At 30.2% G+C, this 13,406-nt stretch overlaps 4 protein-coding genes across 6 annotated transcripts; 2 read left to right on the forward strand and 2 right to left on the reverse strand.

The window, feature by feature from the left end:
- Positions 1-457: 457 nt before the first annotated feature.
- On the forward strand, positions 458-2,906 carry LOC113399361 (large ribosomal subunit protein bL9m). The gene is made up of 5 exons (XM_026638473.2): positions 458-663; positions 919-1,078; positions 1,180-1,349; positions 1,565-1,765; positions 2,685-2,906. Exons 1-5 carry the CDS (start codon positions 592-594, stop codon positions 2,841-2,843), a joined length of 762 nt encoding a protein of 253 aa, XP_026494258.1. The 5' UTR covers positions 458-591; the 3' UTR covers positions 2,844-2,906.
- A 170-nt stretch (positions 2,907-3,076) lies between these two features.
- Positions 3,077-7,491, reverse strand: LOC113399363 (protein PFC0760c-like). 2 transcript variants are annotated; one of them, XM_064217938.1, is made up of 3 exons: positions 7,419-7,491; positions 5,784-5,931; positions 3,077-4,819 (listed from the first exon to the last, which is right to left on the reverse strand). In XM_064217938.1, exons 1-3 carry the CDS (start codon positions 7,475-7,477, stop codon positions 3,089-3,091), a joined length of 1,938 nt encoding a protein of 645 aa, XP_064074008.1. In that variant the 5' UTR covers positions 7,478-7,491; the 3' UTR covers positions 3,077-3,088. The 2 variants fall into 2 exon arrangements, with proteins under 2 accessions (XP_064074008.1, XP_026494261.2); XM_026638476.2 differs by lacking the exon at positions 7,419-7,491 and adding an exon at positions 6,096-6,174.
- A 134-nt stretch (positions 7,492-7,625) lies between these two features.
- LOC113399336 (uncharacterized) lies at positions 7,626-8,255 on the forward strand. The gene is made up of 2 exons (XM_026638437.2): positions 7,626-7,929; positions 8,018-8,255. Exons 1-2 carry the CDS (start codon positions 7,716-7,718, stop codon positions 8,170-8,172), a joined length of 369 nt encoding a protein of 122 aa, XP_026494222.1. The 5' UTR covers positions 7,626-7,715; the 3' UTR covers positions 8,173-8,255.
- A 238-nt stretch (positions 8,256-8,493) lies between these two features.
- Positions 8,494-11,533, reverse strand: LOC113399335 (scaffold protein salvador). 2 transcript variants are annotated; one of them, XM_026638436.2, is made up of 10 exons: positions 11,266-11,533; positions 10,965-11,133; positions 10,704-10,785; positions 10,506-10,616; positions 10,175-10,304; positions 9,880-9,990; positions 9,524-9,701; positions 9,192-9,328; positions 8,976-9,108; positions 8,494-8,638 (listed from the first exon to the last, which is right to left on the reverse strand). In XM_026638436.2, the coding sequence occupies exons 1-10, from the start codon at positions 11,348-11,350 to the stop codon at positions 8,569-8,571; spliced, it is 1,206 nt and encodes a 401-aa protein (XP_026494221.1). In that variant the 5' UTR covers positions 11,351-11,533; the 3' UTR covers positions 8,494-8,568. The 2 variants fall into 2 exon arrangements, with proteins under 2 accessions (XP_026494221.1, XP_026494220.1); XM_026638435.2 differs by having other exon boundaries at positions 10,497-10,616.
- Positions 11,534-13,406: the final 1,873 nt, after the last annotated feature.

The following is a 13,406-nucleotide window of genomic DNA, read 5'->3' on the forward strand; positions in this document are numbered from 1 at the left end:
TAAAAAATATTAAACTAAGCATCTTAGATAATACATACTATAATAATTATTACAGATCAATAATTATGTACGTATTATCAATAAATTATACCTATATATCATTTATATATAATTTATATAGTTCATAAATTATTTTGAAACATAAAATAATGTATTTTTAAATTTGTTGCCCATCCTTATGTTTATGAAATAAGTAAATATGTAAGTCAATTAAGTAAATATAAATTTTAAATCGCAGATAAGGAAAATACTTAAATTAAGAGTATTTATTTCTAAAAAATATATTGAGTATACAACCATGAAATACTTTTTCTTATTTAAAATACCGTCTCATTGTTTTTATTTTCATTTAAATAATTTAAAAATAGCTCTTATACGAATTTCAGAGGAATTAGATTATATGATTATTACGTAGAATTACAGGTAAACTGCTTAAAAATGTGACAACACTGCATCTATAAATTTCAAAATAATACCCTAAATCGTAATAACTTTGAAGTTTATACTAACCTAATTTATTGAAGACCTAAATGTTATTAAATTAATATTTAGATGATTTTAGTTTATAATAAAAAATAATAATAACGCAGTATGTTTGGTTTACGATTAGCGTTATCTAAAACCATAGCCACAGGTCCAAATTTAATACATCAGCAGACACGGGTATATATTTTTTGTTACTGAGCTACTCATTACGTCCACGATTTCCCTATGAATATAAAAATTACTTGAGGTCTTACAATATTATCACTGCATATTAAGTAACGTGTAGAACGAAATTTGTTTGAAAACTTTGTTTACTTTCCTGTGTTAAAATGGAGACTGCATCATACTGCTTCACAGGAAGAAGTGGCCAGGCTAACATTGTTGTTCTGTGCCTAATTTCCACCTTTCTAATAGAGTTTAATAATTTTACAGAATACGTTTGTATTAAAAAGAAAATGGCCCCCTCCATTACATAAGAAAGGTGGTAAACCATCAAAACTACGAGCCAGGCATTTTGTATATGATTTAATAGAGGACACCAGTGTAACCAAGAAGTCAGATTTAAAAATAATTTTGAATCAATTTGTTGATGGTAAAAATGCTTTAATGTATAAAATGATTCAATAATATACATTCAATCAATTGCATATTGTCTTAGTATGGCTACTGGGTAACACATAAATAATTTTTTAGGTGTGGGTAATCAGGGAGATGTGCTGTCACTTCGTCCGACAATAGCTTATAGAGATTACCTTCTGCCGGGTCTAGCTGTATATGCTAATCCAGAGAATTTGGAAAAATACCAAGTTGATGAAAGTAAACCAAAGGTTACATCTAAATATAGTTCCCCATATGTTCAGAGGGTGAGTCCAAACATGCAATATATATGAAACTTTGTTTAAGCTTTAAATGAGTGATATAATAGACTAGAATTATCTTAACCACCCATGAATAATATTGTTTTTTAATAAAACCTAATATTCAAAATATTTGTGAATGTCATATAAATATTATATGTCAAATTAATTATATTTGTGTTCTTGACAAAATTGTAAATCTTAATTTTTTTTTCACTCAGACAATGGGATGCTTATCACGTCTTGTTTTACAAATAATAATGAGTAAAACAGAGCCATGGACACTACAACCCTGGCATATTAGGGCAAGTTTCCGAAAAGCATGCTATGTTGTGCCGGAACATGCTATAATAATGCCACCTGTCACAATAACTGGACCAGACCTATCTTTACAGGAGAAAGAGTTTTATGTCACTGTTAAAGTAAGTTGATTTATGTTTGATTTTCATTTTATCAAGTTACAGAAGAATATAACATGTGCTTAGAATAGTTGTATAATAACAACAATACAATAAATGTAAATGTTGATTTACTGCCTTATCAAATTTTGAGAATAAAATGACAGAACTCATGTGTCTTTGTGGACACATTCATGAGCTATATTTCTTATATAAATCTCTTGAGCAGTTAGCCTAGCTATGCTGACCTGAGATTTTATTTTAAGCATATATGATTAAATAAAGATAAAAGAGACTAGATAAAAAAAGTCAATCAGGCTTTTTTTTTTCTAAGTATTAATAGAAAATAAAAAGTATTTGCAATTTTTTTTTCTACCTATGTACCAGGGATGTTATGGATATGTTATTTGGATCTGGATCTTGATATATGTAAAATATTATACTGGTTTCAGATACAGTTATGGATTCAAAATTATTTCTGATTATCCAATTGTTTCGGACAGTTTTAGTTCCAGATATTAATTTATTTAAAATTTGTAACTACTTAGACTAAAGGCTATTATTATTATTAGGTATAATCACCGAAAAAAAACGAATAGCTTCAAAATGCATATAGCTACTCTCTATAAGTTAACACTATGTAAATACAATTATAATAACAACAACAATGATTTTCGGTTACGGAGGTCCATTACATCTCTGCTAAATACCTCATTAACATTGAGCATAACATCATTATTATGAATATAATATTCATCTTTTTATTTTTCAATTGCTAATTGCAATAATTTGCACAAAGCCTACCACTAAGCATGTCTACATGTCACACTAACTAGCTGAAACTTTGTAGATTTTATGGCTTTTAAAGTATAAATACCATAGCATATCATATCATAAAAAATTCAATCACTTGTTTATATAGCTATACAAAACAAATTTTCAGATTAATAATAAAGAAGAAGTCAATGTGAGATGTAGAATTCACCATTGGGCAACAGGCCTAGAGAGATTACCATGGGTTAAAGATCACTGGAAAAAGCCCTTTGAAGCTCTCATTCCAGAACAAGCCTCTGTCTTAGAAAACCTGCCACTGCCTACATAGAAGTATATAATTTATATTATTATTCATTGGCAGATAATTTCCATAAATAATATCAAATAAATAAAATAGCTTAAATATTTTTATTTGTTTTATTGAAGACAATGGATACAACAATGAATGTTTAGATTTCTATTACATCTCTTTTTAATTATTAATTAAAACAATTTTAAAATAGTTAAAAATGAACAAATTTTTATTAATATAATGTTTAAATGTCTTATGGCTTTATTACGTAAAACAGTTTGTTATGACACCTTCAAACTGGATTCATTTTTAATAGAAGAGTTATGTGTGCTTATAGTATCTTCTGTGTTATCATTTAAAGTTGTATTTTCATTATTTATATAGCCATCTTCTATATCTAGTACCTCTTCCAATTCCTTAGCAGTTTCTTGTTCAGTTTTCATTTGATTGAATTCTTGGTCAATTGCATATTGTTTTTGATCATTTTTTACTGTTCTTCCATATTCCTGCTGTTCATTCGTATCATAATGTTGAGATTCGTAATTCTCATTTTCTAAATTGTATTCAGTTGCTTCTTGATTCTGATAAGATATATCCATATTACGCTCAGTTGGTAAAGGTTCAAAATTATCAACATTGCTCAGTGGTACTTCTTCATAATTAATCGTAGAATCTACTGGAACTTGCTGAGTTTCGTAAGAATTGTCAACTTCATATTGCTGATCATCATACTGAGGTACATTTTCATAATTTTCCGTATACTGTTGTTCGTAATTTGGATCATATCGCTCTGTCGATTCTTCATGTTCATTAATTTCAGTTGTGTATGGTTGTTCTTGCTGTGATTCATCATAGTAAGGATATTGATCATTTGTATAGTTTTCATTTTCTATAGCATTTCCGACAGTTTCTACATTACTTTCATCATATTTTTCAGAATTTTCTGTGTAAAACATTTCGTTCTGTTCTTTTTCCAACTCATTTATTTCTGCATTCGCATTTTGATCACTATTCATACGAGCTTCATTTGAATAATGGTTTTGAATATTATTGATTGCTGATTCATTTTCTACATAATCTTTAGAACTTTCCTGAAACTCGCCTGAACACTTAATATCGTTCTCACTCACATTTCGACTGTCTATTTTATCAGTGTCTGAAATTTCTTCTTTGTATTCTGGGTTTTTATGTTCTGATTGATTTGCCTTAAACGATTCATTAGGTTGTTCATCACCTTTTCCATCACATTGATTGTCCATTTTGTTCATATCCATATTTGTTGTTTCTTGAGAAATGTCATGGTTTTCAACGTTATTGTTAACCGCGATGTTTGTACATATTTCAGAATTAGGCTCAATAAACAGCTGTTGCGAAACTTCAATTTTATGCATATTATCATTAGCTAGAGCATATTGACCATCTTTGGAAGGTTCTAAGTTATGCGATATATGTTTTTTGGGAATTTCGATTTGTGGAACAGTATTGTCCAGTTTATCATGAGATTCATAGTTTTTTGTACTTCCATCGGTGATGTCTTTATCAATAATGTTGGAATTTGATTTATTTAAATGAAATTCATATTTTGGAGAATTTAAATTAACAGTTACAGCTACATCATCATTTATTTTATTTTGTTGCTGCTTTTCTGATTCTTCAGAAAATAAAGACGATTTATGTTTTTCTTCCAAAATAAAATCATGTACTTTATCTGGTACAGATTCTTTTTCATTTTTCTTTAATTCGTTTAAAATATTGTACTTGCTTTTCCAATCGGTGTCAGCATTTTCAGTAAGAGGGTTAGGATATGAAAGGCCACTTGAAAGGCGCGGTTGTAGTTTTGGAATAAGTATGTAATTTTTGCTAATTTCCTTTAATATAGATGATTCGAGTTGTTTCGTTAGACAATCAGATGGTGTAGTTGATTTACTTGTTGTTTCTATTCTTGAAGGATTGTTTAAGTAGTCTGAAATTCTTCGACTAGAAAAGCAACTGTCTTTAATGTGGGCATTTTCCTAAAAAATAATAATGGTGTGAGTATATTTACTAACCTAGTATTATCATCACTACCTCTTTGGTCTAGATCAGTGATTCCCAAAGTGGTCCAGGTGGACCCCCAGGAGTCCACGGGAGACTTGCTGGGGGTCTACGTAGGCTTGAATAAAAAATGGGGGTCTACGAAAATTTATCTGCTTTTGATAGTAAAGAGCAAAAATGTAAGCATAGTTTTTATAAGGGCCTACCTACATTGTTTTAAGTACCTAACTACGCAGATAATATTTTAATAAAGCAAGCGACAGTTACTTGTCCAAACTTGCGTATTCGATATTACGTACAATTTCGTGTAAAGACTTGCAAAGCGCTATCCGCCCGACAATGCTTAATGTTTGTTCAGACATCAACTTGATCACCACTATAAATACTTGATGCCAACCCACCTCTTCTTTTTTTTCTTTTCTTCATCAGTTTGAGAGAATCACTAACAAATTCATAGATTTTAATTGCTGAAATACTCGTAGGGTTACTAAGGATTAGGGTTACTTAGAATTAAAAGCACCAATATTAAACAAATTTAAATTTAGTTCATATTTTAGTGTTTCTCTCAAACTGTGGTTACGGACACATGCCAATAGGTGGTCCACGAGAAAAATAAGTTTGGCAACTACTGGTTTAGATATAAAGCCGCCGATCCCGAGACCCGGGGTCAAAGCCTACGTCGGGCCGATATAAAGGGATTGGGTTTATTAGTTGAAAAATTCTCAGTAGCAGAATGTAAGAAATGTGTACTCTCCTTGCCTGTGTTTGTGCATTTGCCTCGGAAAAATCGTAAAGCCGTTGGTCCGTTGTCTGAACTTATTCCGATCGTACTGGACTTGCCGTCGTATCAGACTATAAGATTGAGAGAATATGTCCTACGTAGTTGGCGATACTCCTTTGTGTAGTAAGTATTATTATCATTATTGAAATGAAATGAATTACCTTATGATATATTTGGACAAGAGCTGTAGATGAGCGCATTTCTTCAAGACGTCCCAAAATATATTCATTCCGATCCCTTCGCTTTTTGTCATCCTCGAGGAAAGCATCGTATTGTTTTCTTAATGTATTTATCTTATCGGATTTAATCCTAAAATATATTTTATTTTATTTAGAGAAATAGAGAAGGTAAGCTACGAGTTATAATAACTAAAGTATTTTCCTTTTTAGATAAAGTATAAAATAATAAACTCGAACTAAACATTACGACCCATTTATAATCCAAAAAATAAAAATATTTTCGTTTAAACGCACTTTTTTCCAGATTTTCCCATTTCAATAAAAAATAATATAATGCTGAAACAGTGTTATCCAATTGAACGTAAACAAAGCAATGTCGGTAGTCGACTCGACCTTCTCTAAGGTTCCAAACTTGACTTTAACGCTTTCGCGAAGAAATTTGTGATTGTACACACATGAACGATTCCGTGAAAGTTCCGATTCGATGAAAGTTATTTGTGTACCTTCTTTATCAAATAATATTCTAGTTTTGATTACTGAATCACACATGGTCCTTATTGCGAAATTTATAACTGTATACTTAAAAATTTTAGGTATATGTACTTACTTGAATTTTTGGAATAACATACATTGTAACAAGAGCGTAATCTATTCTACATCATTATCTTCTAAAGTATATTTTTACAAAATCATACTAATTTTTATATCGATATTTAATGATTTATATCTGTAAGAGTCCTACGGTGACTATCTCTGGATGGTACTAGGTACTTTGCTGCACAGATTCGTCATAACAGTGTAGAATGTATACAACGAGTTGACCTTCCAATATTTTTATACGGCCTCGTCACGAATGTGAATTTCATCGATTTTTTTTTCAGTAAATAATATAAAAAAATTATTTATGGAGAAAATATTTGTGTTTAAATATTGGAATAGGTAGGCATGATGGGAAGATAAATCTGACACCAACTACTTTTAGGTGCATTCCGAGTCATGGAATAACTTTTTATCGCCCTGACCTAGCGATTCGGTATTTGCAGCCTTATAGCTAGCCACTAGACTGCTTCATGGTAGAACTTTGTGTAACCTCATCTGGGAAAGTACTACCCACCGATCAGATATTATACCGCTTAGCAGCAATACTTAGTATTATCGTGTTCCATTTCGATGGGCGAGTGAGCTAGTGTAACTACACGCACACGAGGGACGCGCATTGATGCATTGGCGATGTAAGAAATGGTAGTGACCATTTGCCATCAGATGGGCCATTAGTCCATCCGCCTACCTATAATATAATAAAAAGAGGACTGACGAAGCAGTCGATTGTTATTTAATATAATTTTGTAGACAACAATATAATTTAATAATAAGTACCTATATTTTAAACTTATGATCAAAGAATTTTAATTAATACATTGACATTTCCGTAAGACTTAATGAATTAGAGATATCATAAAAAAAATATTATTGGATAGTTATATCTTAGGTTTAGGCTTTGGATAGGTATTTATTTTCGAGGTGACTCCAAGTTGATTAATATATTTATAGATCTTCGAATGATTAACATAATGTTGTAAATAGTGTAAGAAAAATACTATATTAAGTACTACTTACCAAAAGCACTGTATCTTTGATAAATTACAAGTATGGTTTTCTAATTTGAGTAAAAACATAATTTTTTTAAACGCTTTTTTATGTATAATTTTATGACGACAAACACTGTGACATTAATATTTTTTTTATTTTTGGTATCTGTGTGTTGTGCTTACAGTAAGAATTCAAGGCATTTACAGATATTTATGATCAAGATTGACAATTTAAAAAAAAAAATGTCAATTTTGACATTATCAGCCTGACGTTTATTTGTTGTTTGTTCCCACTACTATTTAATTATATAATTTTCGTTGCAAAATGATACACAAATGGTGGCATAGAATAATTCGACGTAGAACGAAACCAATTCCTGAAGACGTCGCCATTCTTTGGAAAAGACGGCTCAGTTTAGCTTATGGATTTATAGCATGGAATGCGTTTGGGATACTTATATACAACATATACCAAGGCAAAGCAGATTGGGCCCATTATCATGGACTTAAATCAGATGAGGAAAAATCCATTCCGCCAGGTAACCTCTCACTTATTAAGTATTGTAGTTAACTATTTTTCTCTATGACAATATTAGTAAGGTATTAACTTGTGTATCTAACTTTTAGCGCGTGCATGGGCAAACACATTGGGTATTAAGAATGCGAAAGTGTACAAAATAGCAGGATTTACAAAAGTTGATGAATATGATATCGTTCAGGGTGAGGAAGTTCGATCAAATAGTGAACCAAATAAAGAAGACACAGAAGAATTAAGTCAATAATTTATTAGAAAATCTGTGATGTATTTCATAAGGTAAATAATTAACTGTAGAATAAGCATTATTAAATAAATAATTGTAATTTTTATGAACTATTTATTGCTGATTATTTTACCACAGTTAAGAAATTGACATTCTTTTAATTTTAAAATATAAGTATCATACCTGTGGTATGAACTATTAATGTTTATAGTTGCAAAGATTAACATTTATGTATATAATTATAATTTATTTAAAAGATATTTTTAAATAACAAAATAATTCCATTACCATAGTTCTTAGTTTATAAGGCAAAAAGTAAGGCACTTATTAAGGAGAAAAGAATTTTCATAGTTAATTCTTTATGTACATTTTATCTTATATATTAAATCACAGCTCATTAGGGCATTTATGTTTGACTTAATAATTTGAATGTGCATGACAAGCCTTGGCATGCCTTCTTCTTTCAAGTTCTTGTAATAAAGCAGATCTGAAAGAAAACAATCAATTGTTATTATGTAAATAGCCTGTAGCAACATTAATCAAGACTGAAAAACCTTAAAAATGACACTAGAATTTTTTTAATAATCATATCATTCATAAAATAAGAAGAAAAAAAAACATTTCCTTTATTGAAACAAATAAATATAAAATGAATATTTTAATTTGACCATAAACTTTATACAATTTCAATATATAAAAATGATTATACATAAAAGAATAAACAAGAGACACTGAAAAGTCGAGACATCATGGACATCAATGGATGATGTGATAACTGTGTTCTTTATTATTTTTGCCTTAATTTTTAATATTAATAAATTTACCTGTATTGCTCATATTTCATAACAATTAGCTGAAGCTCCTGTTTATAAAGTCTTGTCAGCATATCTGAATAACAATCAAGTTCACTCAAACGGAACATATTCCATCTCAACTTGTGGTCTAGTTCTTGATCAGCTGTAAGTAACAGTATTCAATATTATACAATGATAAATTATTGACAAGTAGCAAATTATTTACATGTATGCCTTTTTTATTACCTTTTGAATAAACTATAAGCCAGTGTGGTATTTCCTCCAGAAGGTATGGTGGAACAAGAGTAGGCACTAGAGGACTGACTAAGTAGCACCCTCCCACTAAGCATGGATGGGCATATGTCGTCTGATGAGTTATTTCACTGTAATAGGCAGTATTTTAGACACATCATGAAATAAAAACATTGAGATTATTAGGAATATTGAAACTAAATTTCTTATTATATTTTCTCCTGGGTCTCAGGTTACTAGTCCTCTGAGTTAGATTAAAGTAAATCTTTTGAAAAAAAATATACACACTACAATAATTCTAGGAAATTATGAGTAATTTTAATTACTTAAAGTAATAAACGCCATGGTGTGGAGTGGACACACGGTGCCAGGGACGCGGAACACTTTCGAGCGGATGCGTCCAGTGTGTGGTCTGAGTATTGTGATCCATGTAATAGCGGCGCCCCCTTAAAGTGCGATCTGCTGACCAGCCAGGCGGTAGGGGCAACTCACACTCTTCAGAACCTATGGTTGTTATGATAATTTACAATAATATGATAATTATATTATTTATTGACTCTTTTAGAACAGAAATAATTATAGCATAGCTATTTTAAAATACAATGGATATAAGTTGTTCATAATATCTAGGATACTGCTTTACTATAGCTTTAGATATATGTAAAAATTATCATTGACAAACCCTGGCTAGAAGAAATTATATTTCCACCATGACCTTTATTGTGGTACGGAAGGGCAGGAGTATTGACATAATTGGAATATATTGGTGAAGATTGACTTGCTGTTGTATAAGCTGCAAACAAAAATATTCTTATTGAAAATTATAATTAAAACTGTCAACATTGATAAAATGTTTTACACAACATGAAAATCACTAAATATTTATTAAATCACTCAATTTCACAAATTATGTAACTCACAATATAGCTGTGCATTATTAAATGAGTTGCAGACTTAAAGAATTAACTTATACTTACATTCTGTGCAATGGAGTCTAATTGAATGCGGGGATGGAGGATGAAGTCGAGGTGTCAGACTTAAGTTTGATGATATTCGTGGCATACTAGACTCCCTGGAACTATATTGTTGTTGTTTTTGCTGTTGTACCTAAATTATTTTACATAATAAATGTTTTATTGAGTAAATTTTTTTGGATATAAAAGAATTTAATCACATTATTTTTGTAGAGATACTGAGAATTCCATGTATTTATTAATGATTTGGTGATAATACTTAATAAAAAATTATAATAATAATTAATAGTTTATTCTATTATTTAATGTTGAATGCTTAACACACATATGATACCTGCTGTTGATTCTGATATATAGGGTCTTCTTGTTGAGTTTGTCTATAATATCGATGGCTGGTCTGACGACTAAATGATTCATCAATTTCGTTTAATGTTGAATGAGATGCCTAAAGAAAAGTTGTGAATATAATTTGACGCATAACACGCACACAACACACATTTATACAAATATTTTTTTGTTAAACAAAACATACCAAATTAGTGTCTAAGTGAAACTGAGAGTTAAAGTTGCTGGAAGTGCTAGCAGTATCACCAGTAGTAGACAAACCAGCAAATCTGGAATATTTAAAATATTTTATTTTTTATTTGTTTCAGTGGTGATTTCTTGCAATATTTTTTTATATATATGATAATTAATGGTCACTTCCTTATATTAACACAAGGGTCAACCACTACTTGAAAAATATATTGTTCATGATTACAATGAGTTCTTAAATTGAAATAACATAATTTACCTGTGTGCTAAGTTAGGTACAGACTCACTAGGAGTATACTTTCCAGCATGACCACTCATTGTTTGAGATTTACCGAATTTATTTTCAATACTTTGAGTATTTGTATCACTGGATCCGAAAGGCTGGCTGCGTGGCCGTCTATTGTTCCCAGTCGTCCAAACATTTATTACTGTATTGCCAATAAGACATTATGATTTAGATAACCATGATTATATAAAATTTGCAGTATTTACTTAATTATTTACCCATATATATCATCTCAAAGAAATTGTTAAGCTATTTCTATTATGTATTTACTTACTTGGCAAATCAGGTGGAGTATCTTTTTTCACATATTTACCGACAACCCCTTCATTGATAGCTTTCTGTCCCTTTCGTGATATCATTTTATATGATTTAATATAAATGTGACTAATAATTATGATGTATGTATCACTAATATACAAAACTACTTTATAGAAACTAAAGTAAAAAAATAATAATATTGTTTAAATTTTATCGGAAGACATCCATTTTCTATTGTTGTGCGATATCTGTCACTTTGTGGTTTGTCAGTTGTCATTAATTTATAATCTATGGTAGACATTAACTTGTCATTACTCATTTCTCAAAGACGAGAAATGAGTAAAGCAAATTTGTATTGCAGTATAACATGTTATAATCTTTGAAAAACATATAAGTACCAACATTTTTAGAGGGTTAAATAAAATTGTCTTTCGACACTGCTTAGTTCCTTACCATATCAGTGCCACTTGCCAAAAGACGACCGTTCCAGAGCATGATAATAAACTTAAAAATCTTCACTATTATGGTCAAATTCATGTAGAAACGTAGATCTCAAAAATATTTTTCGGTTAAATTGTCAATTTGTCATTGATTACTCATACTAATTAGCATAAGTTCAACATTTTGCCGTTTGTTTAGCTCTCGTAGTCAATTTTTCTATAGGATACTTAATTTATTGAATTGTATTTAATTTCCTTCGTGGAAAGGAAATCGACTGAGTTTCTTGCTATTTATTTTGGTAGAATCGATGTTCCTGGCCAGTGGTAGTCGTACAATTATAATATTAATAATTGTGTCACATGAAGACGCCATAGGGCTTGTATGAGCTTACCTGATTATAATATATTTTAATTTTGCCAGTGCTTAAAACATTTATTCACGTCGTATTTATTGTTATTTATAGAGATCAAATAAAGGAGATAACTTGATAAATATACTGAGTCATTCTACTTGTTTAATTTGTAAAATACCAGAAAAGGCAAAAATCGCCAGGGCTACATGTTACAAGGGTATATAGTACAAGATCTGAATTTGCAGAAAGTTACATCAATGTATACCAATTTTTGCTTAAAAGTTGCAACTCATTGAACAAAAATGATTCCACTGAAATTGATCGCTATTTTTAATATAGACTACCATTACTACTAACCAGTGATCTTACTCATGTAAAAGTTAGAGTAATAATTTTCCAGCCGGTATTTATTTGTGATTAGGGTATTTTAATAAATTCATCATTTAGGTAGCTTTGAAATTTAAATATTTTGTTTACTTTAAAAAATTACTATCTAATATGCTATTCTGACCTCTACCTAACTGTTGATACCATTTTAAATATAAACGAGTACATACTTCTAACTTTTCATTTCATATCTCATGTTAGACAATCACGGAGAATTAAAATCTAAAGAAACTAAGGAAGGGTAAAACACCATTAACACGCAGTGGATCATCGTGTTGGAATAAACTCGAAACCTTCTAAGAGGTTGCCTAAAAGTAAATTATTTTTTTCGAACTCTTTAAAAACAGAAGAATTAATAATTAAAAATACCAAGTGGCGGCATCGCGTTATGTAACAAATACCTCGAGCGTCATTATATAGGTACAATCGTATCGACACGCGTGACCTCTCTGACCTGCTTTCGCACTTGAACAGCTGATATGAATAGTTGTTTATGGATATTGGAGTAACGATTAAAAAGAATTGTTGATTCGAATATTTCCTTCGTATTTTACTAATTTAGCACTAGAAAACTACTTTTGATAATTTTTTCCAGCTAAATTAAAAAGGGTCATTAAAGGGCATCGAACCTATGAAACATTGAAACACTTAGATGATCACATAGCCTGCATATGCGATTACACACTAGGAAAACGTTCGTGTTATGGCGCTGAAAAACTCTGATAAAATACAAATTAAAAGTAGGATTAAGAATAGTGATACCTGCATTGTTAACGTACTGAGTGCAGCGTAAATGATGGCATGCAAATTAGTTTGAAACTTAAAAAGCGCTGACAACAATGTGGCGCTCAGCGGATATTAATAACAGTGATATTTATGGTTATTGTATAAGATTTTATAATAATTTAAGAAAACGAATGACTAAATAGTTAGTAGAATAAAAGTTGGTAGACTAAATAGACTAAAAAGTACAGCAA

The sequence above is a fragment of the Vanessa tameamea genome, chromosome 19 (assembly GCF_037043105.1).
Source record: "Vanessa tameamea isolate UH-Manoa-2023 chromosome 19, ilVanTame1 primary haplotype, whole genome shotgun sequence".
NCBI lineage: Eukaryota > Metazoa > Arthropoda > Insecta > Lepidoptera > Nymphalidae > Vanessa > Vanessa tameamea.

What these genes read in the sequence shown, in the direction of transcription:
- LOC113399335 (XM_026638435.2), bottom strand. Translation starts at nt 11,350, where the DNA reads ATGATATCACGAAAGGGACAGAAAGCTATCAATGAAGGGGTTGTCGGT. An exon ending in CATGGCGTTTATTACTTTAA is followed by an intron (nt 9,329 to 9,523) that starts GTAATTAAAATT and finishes TGCCTATTACAG; the next exon opens with TGAAATAACTCATCAGACGA. An exon ending in ATGAAATATGAGCAATACAG is followed by an intron (nt 8,639 to 8,975) that starts GTAAATTTATTA and finishes GTTTTCTTTCAG; the next exon opens with ATCTGCTTTATTACAAGAAC.
- LOC113399363 (XM_064217938.1), bottom strand. Translation starts at nt 7,477, where the DNA reads ATGTTTTTACTCAAATTAGAAAACCATACTTGTAATTTATCAAAGATA. An exon ending in TCAAAGATACAGTGCTTTTG is followed by an intron (nt 5,932 to 7,418) that starts GTAAGTAGTACT and finishes AATATATTTTAG; the next exon opens with GATTAAATCCGATAAGATAA. An exon ending in TTGTCCAAATATATCATAAG is followed by an intron (nt 4,820 to 5,783) that starts GTAATTCATTTC and finishes ATTATTTTTTAG; the next exon opens with GAAAATGCCCACATTAAAGA.
- LOC113399361 (XM_026638473.2), top strand. Translation starts at nt 592, where the DNA reads ATGTTTGGTTTACGATTAGCGTTATCTAAAACCATAGCCACAGGTCCA. An exon ending in TAATACATCAGCAGACACGG is followed by an intron (nt 664 to 918) that starts GTATATATTTTT and finishes ATAATTTTACAG; the next exon opens with AATACGTTTGTATTAAAAAG. An exon ending in AGTTTTATGTCACTGTTAAA is followed by an intron (nt 1,766 to 2,684) that starts GTAAGTTGATTT and finishes ACAAATTTTCAG; the next exon opens with ATTAATAATAAAGAAGAAGT.
- LOC113399336 (XM_026638437.2), top strand. Translation starts at nt 7,716, where the DNA reads ATGATACACAAATGGTGGCATAGAATAATTCGACGTAGAACGAAACCA. An exon ending in GGAAAAATCCATTCCGCCAG is followed by an intron (nt 7,930 to 8,017) that starts GTAACCTCTCAC and finishes TCTAACTTTTAG; the next exon opens with CGCGTGCATGGGCAAACACA.